At 32.1% G+C, this 23,707-nt stretch overlaps 1 protein-coding gene across 1 annotated transcript in view; it reads left to right on the top strand.

The window, feature by feature from the left end:
* Positions 1-246: 246 nt before the first annotated feature.
* LOC140439785 (sensory neuron membrane protein 1-like) overlaps positions 247-23,707 on the top strand; it is a 126,854-nt gene continuing 103,393 nt past the window's right edge. The window contains exon 1 of the mRNA XM_072529924.1: positions 247-416. Within this exon, the coding sequence (XP_072386025.1) occupies positions 309-416 (108 nt within the window). The 5' untranslated portion in view covers positions 247-308. The remainder of the gene's footprint in view (positions 417-23,707) is intronic.

The raw sequence follows: 23,707 nt of genomic DNA, 5'->3' as shown, positions 1-23,707 counted from the left end.
CTATATATACTACTAAAAGAAGTAAAACCTTTTCTACTTTTAAATTTAACTTTATTATTTTTGTTTAACAATTATTTATATTTTTTGTAAAAATATTTCTAATGTATGTACTTTTAATATCATTTATTATATTTATTTAAACCCCTATCAATCCCTTGAATCCTTCTCTGGAATCCCCACCATATTTATAATTCAATAAAAATATCTAAAGCTCGCTAACTCGATATCATTCAATTTTCATGTATTTGTTTTTCTGGAGGTCGCATCTAGACTGAGTGACGTGTGGTCTTTAAACAACTTAAAGAAAAATGGAGTTATCACTTAAACTTATCATCGGCGGGGCCGTTATGGTCGTCGGTACAATTTTGGTTGGCTTCGTTAGTTTTCAAACCTTAGTGAACTTTGTCGTAAAAGATGTAAGTTTATATATTTTATAATTTTATTACGAATCGTGTAAATTTTCGGACGAACTTAAAAAATAATCTTAAGTTCATGTTTTTCGTAACACAGCCTCTTTTATTATTAATGGATAAGTATAATTGAGCATCTAATTTTATTTTTACCAAAATCGAGGCTTATATAGGTCTAAAATTTCTAAGAAATTTGATTATAATGGCTTTTCTAAATTCTGTTATATTAATTTCCTACTTTTAAAAAATAATCTTAAGTTCATATTTTTCGTAACACAGCCTCTTTTATTATTAATGGATAAGTATAATTGAGCATCTAATTTTATTTTTACCAAAATCGAGGCTTATATAGGTCTAAAATTTCTAAGAAATTTGATTATAATGGCTTTTCTAAATTCTGTTATATTAATTTAATACTTTTACACTTTTCTGTATCATTATGTTTTATTGTCCTTTACATTTGTAAATTGCCCAATTATTTTTATTCTTTGGTATTATATTATTTGTCTTGTATCTGTTGATCATTCTAGTAGTTTCACCAGTAGAATGTCTGGTATTTCTATGTTTTTATTCAATTTTTTAAATTGTGGTGAACTGATTTTTCATATATTTGAAGCTGTATAATTTTTTGCCTATATTTATCGCAAATTCTTTCTTCTCGGAGTGATATTAAGCCTTGTTGTTTATATAATGTTATTATATCCTAATATAATGTATTAGTACTTTATGTGATAATTGTTTCTCTTTTTGTTTTGGTACCTCTCGTAACAGATGTTGAACACTAACATAGCTATTTTGACTTTGTTGACTGGTACCCTAAAAAGTCCGGTAGTGGTCAACAAACCATTTTCGTATGCTATGAAGTCAGGATATTATTTTTCTTCCTGGACCTCTTTTTCCATGCACCTTACCTTGAAGTATGGTCCGAAGTAGGTCGTATCGTTGTTCATTACCCAATATATGGCCCAGGTATTCCAATTTGCGACGTTTGATGATTATGACCAGTTCGCGCTCTTTACCCATTCTGTGTAAAACTTCTTCGTGGGTAACTTTGTCTATTCAGGAAATCCTCAACATGCCTCTATAGCACCACATTTCAAATGCTTCAAGTCTCTTCAGTGGCGCTTCAGTTAAAGTCCATAACTCTAATCCATCTAGACGAACCGAGAATACGTAGCTTTTATGTCCATTTTATATGGTGACTGTTCTATTTTGACAAAAGATAATCTTGTCTTCTCGATCCTTATTTTAATGTCCGTCGAATATTCCCATTGTTTGTTCAAATTCGCACTTAAATAGCAAAAGTTGGTGATTTGTGACTGGTCGTTTGTTAACTGATAACTGGTCCGGTGCTATCCTATTTTTGTTTAGGACCATGTATTTGGTTCGTTTAATCCAGCCCAAACCTGCTACTTATTTCTGCTACCCCAGAGACAAGCGTCTGCAGACTTTTCAGGCTATCAGCAAAAATTACAGTGTCTTCAGCGTATCTTATGTTGTTTAGTTGTTCCCCATTCCCTAGTCTATGTCAGTTAGCAATAGGTTTTTAATGTGCTCTGAATATATATTGAATAATAATGGTGACAGTATACATCCTCGTCTTTTTTATCGTTTTTGATCACTTCTCTTTTTATCTTTATGTCGTATGTTAAATGATCCCCAGCTCTAATAGCTGCAGTTTGGTCGTTATATATACCGTTTAATATACGGTGGTCTCTGCTATCTAGCCTGCTGCTTCTTTGATCTTTTTGTGAAAGTTAAACGAATCGTGTTTTTCTTCTAATTTTAGTTTCTAGAATTCACGATTTTAGCTTCTCTGCGAGCTTTTCTTATCTGTCTCTACCTAGATGCTGATATGAGGCGTAGTTTTCCCCCTTGGATTATCTATCCATTATCTGTAATATATTGGTACGATTATCCATGGTTTTTGTTTTTTTTTTTATCATTTTCGGTGGCATGTATTGATTTAATATTTCTCTCCCAATGTTTTCTAAATCGTTTATTTCTTTTTTAACAGCATTAACTACGTCTAACTTAATATGTTGTTCTTCAGATATTCCTGCATTTCTTATTTAATGTCATCTTGTTTGTTGTTTGGTCTCATATCTTATATTTTATCTTTCATTATAAGCTGACCATGCCCCAGTTTTCCCCCATATTTTTCTTATCTTTATAGGTTAACATAATTTACCAACGGCCTTTGCTCTATTTAATATGGCTTAGTTTATGTGCATAGCTCTCCAAGGTATCCGGAGAATTCTCCTATGCAATCACTTCTCGAACGCTTATAGGCGATAGATCGTCAGAGTCCAGGTCTTGGTGTGGTATAACACAGACCAAATATAAAATTTCTATAACGCAATTTAAGGTTTAAATTGTGATTACTGAATAATTTCATTTTCAAAAACGTTGAGTGAACTGCTTTAATTCTGCACCTGATCTCTTTACTTGAGTCTAGTTGTTCTGTAATGTGGCATCCGAGATTTAAGTTGGGTAACTATCTTAATGTTTTTGTTCATTTATCTGTAGGAGGTCATGAACGGCTGAATATCATAAATTTTGTCTTACCGACATTTATTTTCAACTCTTGAAGTCCCTAGATAATATCGCACAAAATGACAGGGTCGTCAGCAAATGGAATAGTATAAATTAGTTCATCATTGATTTTCAGTTTAATCTCTTTATCTTGCAAAACCTGTTTTAAAGTTATATTCGAATAGATATTGAATAATAGCGAGAATAGAATGTATCCATGTCTGACGCCTGTTGAATGTAACATTCTTAATTAGTCTTCCATTGGCAAGTCTCTACCATCAATGCTCTTGGTTCTTAATATGTTGAAATGCATTCCGTGCTGTATCCTATCAATATATTTTTCGTAATAGATGCAAACTACATAAATTATGTTAGTCGCGACACTTTTGGGGAAGTGTGTTATGCAAAAGTGCCTGACATAATACAAAGTGCATTCTGAAAGCCAAACTGGGTTGTGGTGTCTTTTTGTCCACTGTTTCTTCGAAAGTAACACAAAAACAAACTTCAGGCATTCCTTAGGTATTTTTTGAGTAGTATACAGACATATATATATATATATATATATATATATATATATATATATATATATATATATATATATATATATATATATATATATATATATATATATATATTATATATATATAGTTAAAAATTTTAACTATCTGCATTGTAAATAATATAGTAATAAAGCACTTATGTGGTCTTCGTGTAATCCTTAAAGGGAGTGAATATAAAATAGCCTCTCAATAGAATCTCCGTCAGTGATCGAAATCAGTCAGTGATTAAACATCTCTAGATTATAGGAATCGACGAAATGTTTGCAGACGTCTTCGAATACGGAAATATTATCCTTATAGATCAAATCTATAGAATAATTGTCAAAGTCTGGAACAAAAATCAAGCAAAATGAATAGTTTAATGGGATTATCACAACATTAATGTATTTATTAATTAAGCGTATTACATCACAGTTGAGTTTTGTCTATACACGAAGAGAACAATACATTACAAACAGTAAATAATAATTATTAATTTTTACAAAACAAAAATTTACAAATATGTTTTATTGACTCTTTGGTCGCAACTTAAAATCGGACGAATTACCACTATAGGATCTGATCGGGCATTCCTCCATTAGATGTTTAACCGTTTGTCTTGCAGCACCGCAATCGCAATTTGAAAACTGTATTTTTCCTTACATAAAAAGTGATGAGTCGAACAACTTGCCACAATTTGTTCTTATTCTGTTTCGTCTTGGTTGGTCGAAATCCTATGACTTTCTTGTAATTTATAGCATATTCCGGATGGCAGACGGTGCATTCTTCTCCAATTCTTCTCGCTAATGGTCGGTTATCTCGAACCTTTTCGTTAGAATTCTTACAAAGTCTAGAGGGTTGTTTCTTGAGACTTGACACCCTACTATTGTCTCTGCCGGTGATACCAACGTGGAAGCGGAACACAGGATCGGCGTTATTTTTTTTATACAGCAGACTATGTAGCCCAGTGCTGGTAGCCAGCTCTTGGTATGGCCTTGATTGTGCCTGATATAATATGCAAAGCCTAGTTTAGTTAACACGTTTGGTATGCCAACTGTTAAGCCACATAAGTGCATAGTACTCCGCAACGGGATGCACGAGTCCTAGTAATGTAGATCTAAGTGTAGTCCCTGAGGAACCTTATGTGGTACCGCATAACTTTTGCAGAATATTGTTTCGTGTTTTAAGGTTTGCAGTCGTCTTCGTGAGATGTTCTTTAAAGCTTAGCGTTTTTTCAAGTGTCACATCTAGGTATTTTGGGTGTTTAGTATGGCTGAGGAGTCTCTCTTCAACGTGGATTTTTAATTATTAGTCGTCCAGTCTGTTATTTAAGTGAAAGCAAGATACTTTCGCCATGGCGACATTGGGTTGCAATCTCCGGCGCTAAAAATATCTTCCGAGGTAACCAGGTCGTTTGTTAATATTTTCTCAGTAGTTTTTAATTCTTTATGGCTCGTAGCAAGCGCCCAGTCGTCTGCATATCCGAACTTCTTTGAATATGGTTTAAAGTGTTTAAGGCATGTCTGCTATATAAAAGCTAAAGAGTAGTTCAGTTTCATTTATCGCCCACGATGACTTGGAAAGATCTGTTGCAAAGCATAGCATTACTGACATTACTGATATTTCAGCATGGTATCATTCGCATTAATGAAAACATTAAATATCTTTACCTGTTTTTGAAAGCCTGTTTCTGCAGAGCCAGTCTGGACTTGGACTGTGAAGCTGTGCGGTTTGGTCGAAATCCTGCTTATTCCACCTATATGTTGGAGTATTTCTTGGCTATTTCTATTACATAGCATTATTTCAAAAAGTCTGTAGACCATACTTAGAAGTGCAAGTGGATAGTAATTTTTTGGTAAATCGTTAGTTTTTTCTGGTTTTAAATGGCTCATTTTAGTTAATGGGAAGAACACAAGAACACACATATAAGCTACAGTCATTTGAAATGTGATGTTACAGAAGGATGTTCAAAATAGCATGAACACAGAAGAAAATAAACACGGAAGTATTGCGAGAAATGGGCAAAGGACACGAAATAAAAAATACAATAAAAATAGGAAAGTTACAATTTCTGTGACACGTAATGAGGAGACAGCGATATGAACTGCTAAGATACAGGAAAAGATAAGAGGAGGAAGGAGTACAGGAGGAAGGGGAGTGTTATGATTAAAAAATATAAAGGGCTGGTTTAGCTGCAGTTTAATAAAAGAGCAGCAGTATATCGAGTAAAGATAGTGATGATGATATCCAGCCTTCGATTGGTAGACGGCAGTTAAAGAAGAGATCGATGGGAACATTTTCCGTCTGAAGAATTTTTGAGAAGAACTCAGCATGAATGCCATCAAAGCCAGGGCTTTTCCCGATTTCATTTCATTGTGCGCTTCTGTGATTTCCCTTCAGCTGATTGGGTTGAAAAACTCGGTTTTAAGTGGATAAGTGGATTTTAAATTCTTTATTTTTTAACTTTAATTGTATGTTAGCGGTTTTGGGGTGCTCTTGAGGTAGACATTATGTAGGACACCACTTAGTTTGGTGTTAGATTGGTTTTGCGGTTAGGTGAGATACCACCTCCTAGTTTTCGCAGCAGTGGTTGGACTTATCTAAGCTTTTAATATCTGTCTTATTCCATTTCTCGCGCCTAGCTATATCAATGCTGTGGAGTAATTTGTATGTAATTTCCTGCTTTCAGTCTTCACAGATTTTTTCATACAGTTTCGGTCTCCTCTCCTCAGACCATCCAGGAATATAGCCTCTCATACTTTACTCTAAAAAAATAATGATAGTAGATAGGTAGAAAGAGCAACAAATAAAAAGTAATACTAAGCCCAGGTTGGTTAATTCTCTTTTTTTCTCATTGCTACATACCCAGCTGAAATATGGACTCTCAAAAAATGGATAGAAGTAAGATCGAAGCCTTCGAAATGTGGGCCTACAGAAGAAATCTACGCGTGTCCTGGTCAGAGCACAAAACCAACCTGTCAATTTTGGAAGAGCTTCATATAAAAGACAAGCTATTAAAAAAAGTAAACTGAACTACCTAAATTACTTTAACCACCTAGCCAGAAGAACGGGTATCATAGAACTATTAGTATTAGAATGAAAGGTAGAAGGCCGAAGACCAAGAAGAAGATCTCCAATACGACGGGCAGGTCAAATAAAGACTCTGATGGGAAAATCTCTATATGAATCCTTCCATCTGGCACAGGATCGCAGCCAATGGAGACACTAAGATAACAATATTTAGTGACACCACGCCCTGACAAGGGCTCAAGGAGTGAGGAGAAGTTTACGCTTTTGGCTTAGATCCAACTTAAACATTTTTATTAAGATTACTAGAGAAATTAGGCCAGTTAGCTGGTACCTGAAGTTCCATCTTGGACGTAGAAATGATCTTATAAGTAAAATGCTAATACCGATTTTAATCAGAATAGGGTAATGCTGGCTATAAGGGAAATCGTACATGACCTTTCTTGATAGAGGTTAGCCTTGCCAGGGATAAGAAAATATAACAAAGATTGAAGTTATACTTCCTCCTCCACGCTGCAGATTTGAAAGTGCCTCTATACTTTGCGTCAACTAGGAAGTTGATAACAGGTTCTTCTGACCACTCCAAAAGAAACGAGCCATTTTTGTCATTGTCAAATGACAAAAATATTTTCACATCTCATGGTGACTTTTAAAATCCCTTACCTATATGGTTGGGTATTTGTAGAGAGTAAGGACATGTACGGCCAGGTGAAAGCAGGGGGATTGTAAATATTAGCTATTGTGATATCGGTAGAAGTGGAAATTAAGACTTCATTTTCTATTTTGTACGTACATATTCTGCTACACCGTAGGCTTTATCGTAGGTAACATCTAGTAGATTAGAACTTGGGATTTTTCCTCTAAATTGGACTTCGTTTTCTGTATTTTCTGTATGTGTTTCTTGTATTGCTACTAGGTCAATATTTAATAATCTGCGCAGAATTTGGCATTTTACTCTGTTTATGTCTTCTATATGCTATCTGGCGCCTCTCGTATTAGTCCATTTAGATTTTAGATTATCCATGGTGTACGTGCAGTATTCTACTACGGACACGAACTAGCTTTACACCCCACCGCTACCACAAAATAAAAAATAAGATTTGTTGTTAGTAGATATTCTCTTAACATTTTTTAAAGTCGTCTGTGTTAATACGTGGAAGAGTTTTTTAAGAAATACCAAAGTGGTTTTACCCCATTTAGATTTACAATAGACTAGATCTTTATTCTACGTAAAATATCAGAACAAACTAGTCAATTCATTATTGATACTTTTCACCTCTTAGTAGGTTTTAAATGACTAAATAATATGACAAATGAAGCGACAATGAATAAATCAATATATTAAGTACAAATACACGAGGCCTTTGAAATATGTGTGGGGTTACGATAGAGAGTTGCTCTGGCATTACCTTTTTTAAGGTAGTGCTTCATGGCAATGAAACAGACTGTGAGGGATTCCAGTTTATACAATAGGAAAAGCATCTTTAATAAATTAAAACAAATTATAGCATACACTAAAAATTTATAGTTGATTACTCGCTCCAACCGAAAACTTGAGAAAGAGAGAAAAACTATGGGATGAATGAGATGAACTATGTAAAAATAAAGACTTGAGAAACATTGAGCCAAGTCATCAACTCTTGAAACAATATGAAAAGAGAAGAATGCAAAGTGACTCACCGCAATAAACGAATCAGAAGAGCTATAAGAAGAAAGCGATAATCATTCCGTCAGGACTAAAAATATTGGGAAGGCTGATGATTTCTTTGACTATTACGGAAATGAAAAGGTCAAGTGAATTAGATTTTTGTAGAGGGCTATTAGTTTTTACACAATGATTTATACACTCGTTTTCTATTCTCCTTCAAAATATGCCCGTTTTGTACTTTTTTTTCATTTTTTTTTCATTTCGTTTTTTTATCATCTTGTATTTTTATGTCTTGAGCTGTATTTTGTTTGCTGCTTTTGTTTCCAGCAATATGTCTACAACCATATATTTTGTAGATTCTTATTTTTTGTGCATTATGATAATATGCACACACTTATTGTTACCTATGGCTTTGTAAACATCGTTATTTTCATATCTAATATAATTACAGTTAGACTTTGAAAGGGATTACATAAACGTATCAATCAGATAAAATCATTTTATTAATCATATAATTATTTTTTTAATTTTAACCCAAAAGTTTGCATGTAGGTATGCATAAATTAAAAATATCCAAATCGGAATAAATTTGATTGTCCTCTTGTAATTAAGAATTTCCTTGAATGAATATAAAACATTATGTTTCCGTGAAACTCATAAACAGTTTAATTAGCCAATCTTATACACTAAGTGTGTTATTAAAATAATATTGAAATATTTTCTAGAAGTCAAAGTACAATATTTTTTGTTAAAAGCTACTAACTAAATATTAAGTACACATAAATAACCCATAAATAATAAAACACTAACTTGTCAGTTTCACACTAACATATAGATACGTTTAAAATAAAAATTATGGCATAATAAAAATAATAAATTAGCCCTAGGTGCCTACTAACGGTGTACTTATCTTAAATCCTGAATAAAATTAATGCATTATGACAATGCTATAATGTCAGACTAGCAACATAACAAAGTATAAATTTAAAAAATTTTTAATAAATTTAGGATATTGTACATGAAACTGAAGAACCATTTGAAGTAGAATTCAATAAGGGGCTAAGTACCAAAAATAGAAAAACTTTATTTTTTTTTTCAAAGAGATATTAAATATTTTACGTCCTTTAGACCGGCAAATGTCACCAAACATGTTAGCTCAAAGTATATAGGTTCAAACAAGTTCAAACATATATAAGTTGTAAGAGTCATACCCTGTTAACATTTTTACGTTCATCCTCGAAACTCATGGAACAAAATTCCTACGTAATGCTAATGTGGAATATATTGTTGATAATTCGTTTAAGAAATATTTTGAGAAGTTAAAAGCTGAGGTTGATTCTTCTACTAAAGGTGAAATTGCTGCACTGCGTGATTCTTTTTGTGGTGTTCATTAAGAGAAATTGAACAACATTTTCAGAAATTTAAGAGCAATTTTCAGCTAATCCATATGCTTACTAATTTTCCTCATGTTAAAGAAAGAACCATTTATGCCACTAGTGGCTTAACAACTTACCATCATAATAACTTGGTCAAAACTGGAGGTACAGATCTATCTAGAGTAAATATTCAAAAAGACAATGTAAAAAGCCCTGCTACTAACGGACCTCCTACAGCTATTGTTGGAAATAATGTTACACAAAATCTCTGTTTTTCTAATACTGGACCTGTTAGCAACATAAACAATAATTTCAGCTTCTCAAAAAATTCATCTAGATTAAATAATGGACATGCCAACATGGTTGGTTCCGACGCCAATGCTGATTTTAAAGGAGTAGAAAGGATGAGATTTTTGCATTTTAGTAATGTTTCTCTAGGTGTTAGCTCTGGATGTCAAAGCATATATACTTCAGAAAAACAATCTGAAGACTCATGATTTCCTGTTTTGTGTTCCCGTTCGTACTTCGAAGTGTTGACTACAGACTCTATGGCTCCTCCAGCATGTCATAGAATGGAGGGTAGGGTACACGTCATTTAATTTTAGACACCCCAACTCCATGGCCTAACCTAGGATCTGATTACCAATAAAAATAAGATATTCTCTAAATGGTTCGATAGAGAATTGATGCATTTTATCGCTTTAAAGAAAGCTTGTCATGTACGGTACAAAAGAACAAGTTGCGTCAGCGATTTTTATGAATCATATAGGTTGCGATCTTTATGTAAGCAAAGAAGTAGAGACTGTTTCATGTCTTTTATAAAAAATACTGAGGAATCGCTAAATGACAATATAAAATCTTTTTGGAATTTGTTAGTTGTTAGAGAAATAATTTTGATTTTCATGTTGTATGGAGTTGAATGATTCTGTTTTTGAAGAGTCGTGAGAAGTTGTCAGTCGCAGTCAATTGTTAATGCTTTTGCTTACTGCTTTATCATTGTTGACAATCCTACTTTTTCCTTCCTAGAAGAGTTAAGTCATAGATCGGATATCAGTCACAGCCATATACACTCTTTAACTATTAAAATTTGTGACATTCTAGCTTTCCCGATTACAGTCTTAATACAATAAAGGTCATGGTCAAGATAGATTATCTAACTTGCACGTAGATATCTGTGGCTTATTTTTAATAAATCTCTGACCGAGTTCACTTTCCAACCTAAGAGAGCCTATGTTAAGCCCATGCATAAATCTGGTGATAAATCATTGATTTCTAATTATCGTTGCATTACAATTCTTTCTGTTATTACTAATTTTCGAGACTTTAGTGACTAATTTTGGTAGTTAGTCTGAAGAATCAGCTTAATACTGGTCAGCATGCTTTTTTGCCTGGTCGTTCGACTTCTAACCAGTCTACTAGTTTACGATGATTACATTATAAATACGTTCACTTCATGTTTACTTCATGTTTACTGACTAGTCTAAAGTATTCGACAGCATAGATAATTAAGGTTTATTGCATAAGTTGGAATTTTTTGGTGTTTGCGGTGAACTTCTTTACTGTTTGAAAAGTTATAGGCAAGACCGGTCAAACTGAAGGGCTTTACTCTAACTGAATACTTTTTAAGCTCTGGAGTACCTCAAGGTGCCCATCTAGGACCTCTACTCTTTCTAGTTTCTATTAATGATGCTATTAGACTAATAAATAAAAGTGATATATCCAAAAACTTTTATAACCTCCAAAGCTCTTTTGATTTGATTTTGATCTAAAAAATAAATTATTTTTTTATTATTTTTTTTATAATATAACAAGAGAAATATCTCTTAGTCAGCGAAAGGATAGTAAGCAAAATCTGAAAAAAACAAATTCGTAGAAAAGTTAAAGGGGCAAAGTACTATTATTAATATTTTATTTTGGAAATAGGCTACACACTATTCGCACTCACGCATTCGCAATACATGCATCATAAATTTTGAAGTGTTTGTTCTCTTTGAAAAATTGTGTTTTACGATTGAGGGTGATATCAATTCTTCTTCTTATGTCCATTCTCGAATATTACGCAACCATGACATATTTTTACGTTTTAGATGCAGTATTTTTACTTTTTACATAATTAATAAGTTCCCTATCCCGGAGACTTACTCTTCTTATTAATCCTCATTTGTGAATTGTCCTTCCATGATATTTTAAGCATTCTGCGCAGACACCGCATTTTAAAAACGTCATGTTTCTTAATACTCACGCTTCCATTTCATACAAGTGTGAATTAAGTGGATTTATTATTATATCATAAAATTTACTTATATTTTAAAAATTAAAATGAATATATATTTGGATATGATTAAAAACAAATGAATACATACTAATGTACGTGTATATATTATTATAAGTACAGTGTGGTCCATCAAGTGAACAATACATGGCATTTTGTTTATTATTTTTTTCTAAATCGAAATTTAAATTCAGACAAAAGTTAGTGCATGTTCTATAAACATTTTAGATGCACTTAGAATGGCTTTAAGTCAAATAGCATACAGGGCATGTCAAAAAATATGACACTCAAGAATAAAGTCTGCTTATTTTGAAAATTGTAGCAAAATGTTATTAAAAAAAGTTGTTTAGAATAAAACGTTAGGCCGAAATACGAAGTCATGGCCTGCTATTCAAATTAATATTGTATTTTGGAAAATTTTGTATTGCCCTTGTAGGTGTAACATATATTTTTATTCTTCTGATTTAACGGAGATACAAAGCAGCAATAACAAAATAACTTTTAAATATTCCTTTTTTAAATTGAAGCCTATTTGTAAAATTTACTTATATTTACATTTTTTTAGGTGAGCGCTTACTTCATGTTTGTTGCAACTATATTTAACAGATTTCTAAACTCCCACAAATACTCTTTTAAACAAGGCAAATATATAACTTATTTTAATATACAGTTGTTAAAATCCGAGAATAAGATTTATATTTCAAATCTTTATGCAAATGCTTATTAAATCATTATCAAAAGTTAGTGTTTTTTGCACTAGACTCGTTTTTTTATGCTTAGACTAATGTGAGGTTTCTTCTTTTTCTTTTTTTTTCCATAGTGGTTGATCTTTCAGACTGTATACGATTCTGACCTGTTAGTCCAATATCCTTTCTTCGAACTATATCTGTAAGTTGTACCTACTCGAATTTTTCGGTTCCTGGCAAATCGAGTTGTGTGAAAAAACATACATACTGTTTGTTACGGAGTTTGCATTTTTTTCAATGTTACAAATTTTTTCAGCACTTTGATATTCGAAAGACATTGATCTTTTTTTAATATATTCGAAAGTCTTATAAATTCGGCTTGCACTCTATCAATAGTTGCGTTGCGTTGCAATCAATTCTTGATTGAGTGCTTTGGTAATTGGCAAATCAAACGAAATGTTAGTTAAAGATTGATGTGATTGAACAATAATCTTATTTTCTTGGTAACACGATTAGTTACTTTTTTCAGGATGATAGTTGTCGTCGTTTCAATATTCAGTTCGTGAGAATTATAATAAGTTAAATTCGTTATAAGTTAAATTACTGATTTGTGTTACTTTTTCGATGTCTTCGAAAAAACTTATTATAAGCTAGTTAAATGTCGTCCTCTTACGTTAGCAAATTTTAAAAGTCTATATTTGTGATATTTTTTAAATTTCTGTGATAAAATTAATAAGTGTACACATGTTAAATAGATATTTTAAATCTTTGCAATATAATGCCCTTGAAAATGACGGAAGCTTTACAATAATTATTTGTAGTATTGCCCCTGCCCCAAACCGTCACTATGAAAAGGTAAACACCATTCTTCTAGACGGCCCCAAATTAATTCTAAATAAGCTTTCGCATTATTGTATTTGTTTAGAGTTTGGTTATTTAATGAAAACATAAAGCTCTCTTAATCTGTAGTAGTTTTAGCAAATAAAACATGGCGGAATAACGTCATTAATGTCTTTAGGTCATCTTTCCGAATCTTGTTATTTCAGTCACATAGCCAGCGCCACAAAGCTTATGTAACATGAAATATACACAAAAGCAAGCGAGCCTTTGGAAATATTACTTTCAATGCATTTCTTTCTGCAGAGTCATCTTCAGTCATAATAATTTGTGGCTCAAACACTTTATCACATGTGACTTCTAAGCATTTCTTTGTAATTATTAGTAAATAATTATATTCTGATTTATTTGTATACGTTATAACAGCTACCTATGCTCCTATTTTTGTTGCTGCAAAAATACAAGTTACAGAGGTGCTACTTTGATCACAAAAACAACTAGTGTCAATGAAGATCATCTCATCTTCAGGACCCGCATGAAAAGCTCTTTTTATAACTTACCTTATCAGAACAACAATAAATGGATTTTCGTTAAGACATAACTGGATATCCTGTTTTTGTAACTCTTCAACTTTATTCTTAATTCTTTCCGTAACATTTTGATCATCCCTTCCTCGGTATTTTTCATTCTCCTCCATTGTTGATAAAAGTAGGTTACTGGTTTGTCGGTTGGGTTAACTTGCCAATTCGCCAGAAGCACATGAATGTCACCATTACAATTCTCAGATAAAGATAATTCATATTAATTTGAGAGGCTACAGAAGCTGTCATTTCAGCAACCTGAATTCAATGAGAATGTTCATAATTTATATTGATCTCTGTGTTTAAACCTTGTTTTAATAAGTTAGATCTTCTCAAAGTAACCTCAGAGATTTTTTGAGATTTTATATTTTATATCTGCCGAGCACCCATAATTTCTTGTACAGCCCTTTTTAAATTACACGTTTATTTTTTTTTATTGATAGATGACATATATAGTTTACGAAATTCATAACGAACACAGTTATTCAACACTTTGCTTACTATCCAGTTAGTGTTTGTGTAACGAAAAAAGTCTTTATTAGTTGATATATTTTTCCTGATAATTTGTTCCTATTGTTGACTTGCACTGAAATTTAGTCACAAATTGATCTTGGTTTTTCTCTTCTAATTTAAGATAGTGAATTTTGCTATCCACAATACCACTTAATACTGTTTTAACCATTTTAAGGCACTATAAATACGTTAAACTAAGGTAACTACACTGTCATAACCTAACTTAACGACGCTACATGACGTGGCATTCTACAAACAACGGAGTGACTTCACTACAGGAAGCGGAACATTAGTTTCTCTCGAAGGTCATTTTTACGTGGACGTAACAGTAGATTTTTTTTTAATCATAAGGATTACATTACAAACAATATTCAAACTGTCAAATAACTGTCAAAGTGTTTGGACGCGTTTAGAGTTCCTCGGGAAAATTTGTATATTCAAGCAGTTTCAAAAGTTTTTTTACTCGATTCCCATCTGCTATGAAGTACAGATATTATTATTGAAATTGTTAGTGTAGGTAAAAACCGTATTAAAATCCAAGTATATTCAGGTTCTGTCGCTAATAAGTTAGTTACTGAAGATTTTTTTGAGAAAAATAATCTAATAGCATATATTCCAAATTATTTAACAGAAAAAAAATGTCTAGTTCGTGAAGTGGATACTACTCTAAGTGAGAATGTACTACTTAACACTATTAAGTCTAATATTCCTATTAAAAAAGTTTATAGAATGACTAGATTAGTTTAAAATAATGGTATATCCGAAAGTGTTCCTAGACAAATGGTAATTGTTAGCTTTGAGGGTAAATTAATTCCCCAGTATATTTACATCAATAAAGTTAGATGTCTGGTTGAAATAAATGTTAGCCCGGTTATGCAATGTTTTAATGGTCTTCGATATGGTCATTCAACAACCCAATGTAAGTCAAAAAAAATGCGGATGTAAAAAATGCGGTAATGAAGGTAAAATTGGTTGCCCCGATAAATGTTGCATTTATTGTAAAAATAATAACCACGGGTCAATTTTTAAAGAATGCCCCGAATACTTAAAACAAAAGAAAACTAAAGAAGCTATGGCTAATTTAAAGATTTCGTTTAAAGAAGCTGAAAAAGCTATTTAAAATCCAAGTTATTCCAGTTTAGTTCAAAAAAACAAATTTGCACCCTTAACTACATGTGACACCGACTTCCCTCCATTAAAAAGTTCTTCTTCTAAACCTTCGAATTCTAGCACTGCTTACAAAAATAATAACAAGCATATATCCTCCCCTACAGTTAGTCACCCCAAAAAAAGAAAAAATTATAGGTAACATTTTTACATAACTTTAATGGCTTCTAAAAGCATTAAAATTATTCAATGGAATATTCGTTCGCTAAATGCAAACAAATATTCTTTAAATCAATTACTTTTTGAAGAACGTTTTCATATAGCTCTTTCCTGTTTTTATTTTTCTTTATCGTACTATTTGCCAGGAGAGCTCAGCGGCTAGTTTGGCGTCCAAAAATTGATAGACCATTTAGCGTTACCCAGAGTGCACCACGTGGAGGCGATCTATCATTACACCCCATTTTTTTCATCGGATCAAATCTGCCCCGATCCACTTGGGCAAGGCTTAATCGTATACGTACCGGATATGGTAAATGTGCTGATTCGCTGTTCAGGTGGGGTCGTGCAGAAAGTCCACAGTGCGATTGCGGACAATCTAGACAGACCATAAGCTATTGTGTTTCAGACTGCTTGAATCGTGCCTACCGTGGAAACCTCCAGGACTTTGCGGAATGTTCCCCAGAAGCAATTGAATGGCTATGTAAATTGGACATTAATATTTAGTGTCATTCATTCTGTCATCTTTAGTGTTTAAATAATATATTTAATATATATGTAAATATTATTGTATTTGTATATTTATCGTACTGTGAAAGTCCATACGCTAAATAAATAATATAGCTCTTTTATCAGAAACATGGTCCAAACCATCTGATACTGTTTGCTTCAATAATTTTAATGTACTTAATAAAAGTAGAAGTAAGAGATATGGAGGAGTTGCCATAATTTTAGCAAATAACATTATTTATGAGCCCATTTCATTCGTTAACAATTTCAATTCGAACCTCGAAGTTTGTGGTGTAAATATTAATATTGACCAAAAAATTTATTCTATTCTGAGTGTGTACCGTCCGGCAAAAGTTAGAGTAACAACGCAAGATTACGTTAGTCTTTTTTTCTCAAATTAACAATAATTGTATTATTACCGGAGATTTTAATGCTCACCATGGATTATGGGGATCCAATTTATGTTCCGTCGATGGTAATATACTAGTAGAAGCCTTAGCTTTAGATGTATTTATATACTTAGATGTATTTCCTAATCTAGTTGTTGTAAATGACGGATCGGCTACTAGAGTTACTCTTCCAGGACATATCAAATCGGTTGTAGATCTTACCATTATAAGCTCTAGTTTATGTTCAGCCTTTGACTGGACCGTTCTTCCAGATACCTATGGATCCGATCACTTTCCCATTAGACTTTCTGTGCAGGATATGAAATTTGAAAACACAATTTTTACACCTTCAATTAAGTGGTCGATGTCTTATGCAAACTGGGAAAAATTTAGAGATTCTGTAGAGAGCATCTTCAGATACGAATCAAATACAAAACAACACCAATGAAATGATATTCTTCCTATTAGATTCTATTACTACTGCAGCCAACAAATATTTTAAAATTCTCAAACATTCAGGCAAATCTTTCAAAACGCCACCATAGTGGGATGATGAATGTCTCACTGTTTCGAATGCGAGGAAAAATTCTTTTAAAATGTATAAATCCAATCTTACCCTTTCAAACTTTATTGAATATAAGAGGAATGAAGCTATTTGTAAACGCACTTTCCGCTCAAAAGCCAAATCTAGTTGGGCTCGATTTTGTTTCTCACTTAGTAGTCAAACTTCACCCTCAAAGCTTTGGAAAAGGAGGAACACATTAACAAGTGCTTAATGAAATGTGAGAAAAGTTTAAATATTCTCAAAGTAGTTAATCGCTATCGATGGGGTGCCGACCCTAAGATTAACTTAATGTTTTATCGTGCGTACACCAGATCCATTCTCGACTATGAAAGCTTTCTATACGGATCTGCCACAAACAGGCGTCTTAAAAAACTAGACCGTCTTCAGTAAAAGGTTCTGCGAATAGTTCTAGGTGCGCTCAAATCTAGACCTACAGAGAATCTTCTAGCCGAATCTATGAAACCTCCCTTACATTTAAGACGACTATTTTTAGCTGAAAAATTTATTCTCAAATGCCAGTCTTACAATCAAAATGAGCTACTTCAAAAAATATGTGATATTTCTGTTTCTAATCTAGTCGACAAATGGTGGCATAACAGGAATTTTCCTATTCTGGCAGTGGCATATCCTAACGTTTCTCAGCGTCTAAACACTCCGTGTGACTTAACTTTCTTTTAATCAAATTTCAATGTTTCTTATGCCAAAGTCAATGTTTGGTTTCCCAATTTTGACTATAATAATCCAGTTGATTTTCAGCATCAGATAGCGAACCTTAATATCCATGCAGAATGTTCACGGATGGTTCTAAATCAAGATTGGGAGTCGGTTGTGCTGTATATATTCCGGATCACAAAGAAACCCTAATGTTAAAGTTAGATAAACAATGCTCTATATACTCTGCAGAAATGTTCGCAATTCATAAAGCTCTAGAATGGGCTGTCAACAAAAAAGTTTCTAACCACCAAGTTGTAATTATGTCAGATTCAATGTCTGCGTTATTAGCTTTAGAAAACTAACTTAAACATTTAAGTATATAAAAATATAGGTAAAGGGACACTTTGGTATTTCCGGTAACCTCAAAGCAGATTTTTATGCTAAAGAGGCAATCTTAAAAGAATCAGAAATAACTTGGATAGATAGAAGCGATTTGACAGCCACTTGCAAGAAAAGTCTAAAACAAAACTGGGAAATTGAATGGTATGCTTTCTGTAATCGAAGCAATAATCTTTATACAAAAATTCATCTAGTTGTACTTACTGAGCCGTTTGCCGTAAGAAGTTACCCCAATAGAAATATTTATTCCATGTTTGTTAGATGTCTCTTTAACCATGCTACTGTCAAGACATACCTCTATAGACTAAATCTATCCGAATCAGAAATTTGTGATTGCAATGGTTATGCTGATGATATTAATCATTGGCTGTTTGGATGCAAGCATAATGATGATGCATTAAATATTTGATGCACACTCTGGCTCAAGAACAAATACCTTTACCACAAAATCAAACTTCTCTCTTATACTTGTCTCGAAGAAACTATAAAATACAACAAATTATTTGGGAATTTTTAAAAAGGACTAAGAGAAAAATCTAACTTGTATGAATGAGTCGGCTTGAATGTGTTTAGCAATTATTGTTTTTCATGTTTATTCTTATGTAATATTAAGTACCTGCCTGTAAAATATGAAAATTGTTATTTAAAAAATAAAAAAAAAAAAATATGTATCTAAAAAGAAAAAAATAATTAAAAAAAAAAGAAAAATAGAGAAAAAAAGAAAAAAAGGAAAAAATAGAAATATATATATATAAAATTAAAAAAATATATATAAATAAAATATTAAAAAAAAAATCGTATTAAAAAAAATTTTAAGAAGAAAAAAAAACATTCACAAAGAAGACCTAAACCTCCGAGGTGTTGAACCGGGTTTATGTCTTAGCGCTGTCAAAAAAGATTACTATTTATTAGTGTTAGTATTATTATTTAGTATTAGCATTTAGTATTATTTGTATATTTCTTATTTAAGGGGTTTAGGGCTCTGAATGAAGAGTATAAATAGAGGTCAATTTAATGTTTCCACTTCCTTTTTGTATTCTTTTTTTATTTAACAATACCTATACAGTGATGAGTGTCTTACCACCCGGCTTTTTAACGTAAGAGATAGAAAACACAGTTACCTTGTGAAATAAAAAGAGATGAAACTCGTAGAGGTGGGAAATAATCGGTAGAAACCTATAATTTACATTACCACTATCGATAGTCTCACACCTTTAGACGTTAGCTTTGAGCTAAATCACCTCGGTCATAATTATTATGTGTAACGTCGTATGTGTGACGTATTTCCATTTTTTTTAATCTAAAGTTTTAAATTATTAACCAAGAATAATTTCTACTATGATTTGAGGAGTTTCATACACTCTTGTCACAGAATAATTATCAATCCTTCGTGGAGTAGTGGTAAGAATTCAACACTGCGACATAGACGTCGCAGACGATTAGAGTTCAAAACACAAATGTGGTTTTCTTTTTTTAATAATTTGAAATTATGCAGAGATCGTTTAGCTTTAAATCGCTAAACATTTATGTCAGTCGTTACCAGTATTAGAAGTGTTGTTAAACATAAATATCTTATTGAAAAAACAGTATCGTCGTACTTTCGAAAATAAAGTAAAAATTCTTCAAAATTAAAAGAACGTTTAAAGAATGCTTAAATAAGTAAAAATTCTACAAAAATAAACTGTACAGAGGACAGAGAACTGTAAATCTACCTGTACAGAGGAATTGGTATTAACACTGAGAATTTGTTGATGTATTTGACATTAAACAGTCTTCATCGGATTATTTTGCATTCACAACTGAGGACTGTAAAACTGGAATTGAATTTGAATTATTTTGTATTTCTATTTTATAACATTGGAATAAGAATAAATTGTAAATAATGAGTTTTTCGAAACTTGTTACCTAATATGTATCATAGTTCCTATTATTTTTTGATTGAGTAAAACAAAAATTTTATCCTTGGTGTGAATTGAACCCCAATCTTCGTGGTCTCTAACTATTGGTATAATAGTTAGAGACCACGTCTCTAACTATTACACCAATTCCACATACAATAATTGTTTTCGGACGACATACCTCCCTTTAGTTTAGTCAAATATTTCAGTTGAGTTATTTTTATTATTAAATAAACTTAAAGATTTATAATTTAAAATCGCTACTAATTAATGTTTTTTACTATAATATATTTTAATTTATTCAATCATTTATTCTAACATCAAAAATTATTAAAATAAAATATTTTCGAGGTCATCCGGATAATTATGACTGAAGTCAAATAGCCACGTCTAATAACTAGCTTTATCTCGTACTATCTCACAACTTAATCTGTCTTCTATCCTTTCCTCTATTTTGCCGGGTGGTAAGACACTCATCACTGTATATGTATGTGCGTGCATAAGTGTGTATATGTGCGCGTATGTATATAGTATCCATATATTTAATATTGTAGCAAACAGTATTAATTATATATCGTGGCTGAATGGATCAATAATCCAAAGCCAATAAAAAAAAGCAATATTCAAAACTGCGCTATATACTGCATAAGAATATGATAGATGATAACATGAATTCTTCGATTGGTCTGTCCGCTGTACGATTTATCGCAGTCCTCACATGGAATCTAGTATACTCCTTGATTTTCTAACGATATTTTTGTTTTTGCGAATGGTAAAATAGTTGAGATTTTTCTGTCGATATTAAATATAATTTTGATTATGTTTTTTTAGCACTCTTCTTATTTTCTCTGTTGTACACTTTACACCTACATACGGTAGAATAGTTTTTCCAATCAGTTTTTCCACTTTTGTTGGGTTCTTAATTCCGTTTTGGGCATTCTAGACCTTTTTGATTATGTATGTTAAAAAGCCATTTTTTCTTAACGCTGTTTTCACATTATACATATCTATATTTTTATGTTCTTCGTCTGTCAGTCTGTCGGATCTTGTAATTAGAGTTTTAATCTAGGATCACTGCAATTATTTAAGAATATTTTATTAAAGCAATCGTGTATCTAGAGCATAGGTGTAATGTGAACAAACCCTAATAGAAGTTAACTTGATAAAATTGAAATTAAACGATTATTACATACATTAATATATAAATAGTGACATCGAAGCTTTAAAGGCAACTATCGACTAAATAACCTTCTAAATCATTTTATAAAACGACGTTAAAAAATAAAAACAACTGGATTCATTGAAAAACAGAATTTCTAGAAGCTGGACAAATAGTTAAACTATTGATCGCATGCAAGCAATATGATTATTGATATAAAAGTCATTTTTCTCATATATGTAGTTACTTGGTATAATAAATTTTCTGCGGTATTGAAACCGTCTTTTGTAGTGATTCGTTTATAATTTCTATACAATTAGTTTTTTTTTTTAATAAAAACTGCTTGTTTAATTCTAACAATGGATAAAGATTAAAAATATCACTTATATTTTTTTATGTAATAGTTATGAAAAACCGTCGTACATTGCAAGCTAATATTAATCTAATGTTAAATTGCAATAATTGTACTTGAATACTTACAACGTAATTCTTTACATAATTCGAATTGATTCTGTTCTGATTTTTGTTTCAGCATTGTTGATTTCGGAATAACTGTCCATTCAGTATTTAAATTTTATAATTTCCATTTAATTGTGATTTTTAGCCTGATCTTCTCATACTTAGGGACAGAATATTGTTCACTTAACCACATATGGAGCTTTCTACTTGGATTTTCATAATTGCATCTCTACACGGTTCACTGAGTAGATTTCTTTTTTTATCAACCTTTTAAAATGATCTCAATTGTGTCTTCTCCTATATGTCTTTTATTTTAAATAATATTTTTCTCAAAAAATTATTTCTTCTATTTGTACACTATCCCCATCGGCCCTCTACGATCAAAAATTTTTCTGACCATCGCATCTTCCTCTCTTCTGATTACATGCCCTATCCATCTAAAGCGTGTTACTTTAATTAATTTTACAACGGCAGGTTCCACTTCTATACAGCTCAAATTTGCAACGCCTGTGCCACAAATTTTGCTTTATTCCTTCATATATTCGTCTTATGATTGTTCGCTCGAAAAGTTTAAGCAGTTCTTGGTCCTTTTGTGTGACCACGTTTCTACTCCATATGTTATTATATAATTTATATGGGTAGTTTTAAGGCCGTCTGTCTTCTTAAGCCATAAGAAGACTAATTGGCAATTATTATTGTTCTAGGTGTCTGTTTCTTTAACCTTGTGCAACAAACACATATACTTGGTCTTTTGGGCATTTATAGTAAGTCCTGTTTTCTCTGCAGATGCTCTTAACTACCGGAATGCATCGTATATTGGTCAGAGACTAAGTGCACCTATCTGCGATGTCGATGTCATTTGCATATCCGACAACTTGTACAGATTTGTTAAAGATAGGGCGATTTGTGTTAATCTGGCAATCGCGAATAACCTTTTCTATACCAAGGTTAAATAAAATACACCTCATCACCCTATCTTTGACCCATTTTTGATCTGATGAAGTTCCCATTGAATTATGTACTTAAAATTATGAATATTGAATCATTTGACCTTCTTTTAGATCTATTCAGTACCATATATAGAACAGGCATAATACCTAAAGAATTGCTCCAATCGACATTTATACTGCTTCCCAAAAAAAGCCAATGCAAAAGAGTGCAATAAACATCACACCATAGCTTTAATAAGTCATATCTTAATTTTTTAAGTAATTTACAATAGAATACATAAGAAATTAGATGAAGGCATAGCTAATAAAATAATGGGATTTAGGAAAGGTCTGGGTACTAAGGATGCACTTTTTGTAGTGAGTGTCCTTTCGCAGAGATGCCTAGATATGAATCATGAAGTATATGCCTATTTCACTGATTTTGAGAAGGCATTTGGCAGAGTCCAGCATAATCGGCTCAAAGAAATTGTGTTAAATAAAAACATAGACAGTAGAGACATAGTAATTATATGTAATCTCTATTGAAATCAAACAGCTAAAGTGAAAGTTGAAAATGAACTAACTGAGGATATCCAGATTCGCAGTGGGGTGCACCAAGGGTATATTTCATCACCATTATTGTTTAATTTATACGGTGAAAACATCTCGGAGTTAGCGTTGGCCGAAATTAAAGAGGGCCTAATAATAAACGGTGAGCCACTTAATAACATAAGATGTGCTGACGATACCGTCCTTCTGGCGGAAACACTAGACAAACTGCAATACCATGCTTAACAACTAAATATATATTGCAACGACTATGGACTAAAAATAAATTTGAAGAAAACCAAGTTGATGGTGTTTACAAAAACACAAAACATCAAAGTTCAGCTAGTACTAGATAATACAGAAATTGAACAAATATCTTCGTATAAATACCTTGGAGCATGGAACACAGAAGACACTATTCAAACAAAAGAAATAAGAAGCTGGACTAA

The sequence above is a fragment of the Diabrotica undecimpunctata genome, chromosome 4 (genome assembly GCF_040954645.1).
Source record: "Diabrotica undecimpunctata isolate CICGRU chromosome 4, icDiaUnde3, whole genome shotgun sequence".
Taxonomy (NCBI): domain Eukaryota; kingdom Metazoa; phylum Arthropoda; class Insecta; order Coleoptera; family Chrysomelidae; genus Diabrotica; species Diabrotica undecimpunctata.
The sequence above is the reverse complement of the archived record's forward strand: the minus strand, read 5'-3'. Positions and strand labels throughout refer to the sequence as shown.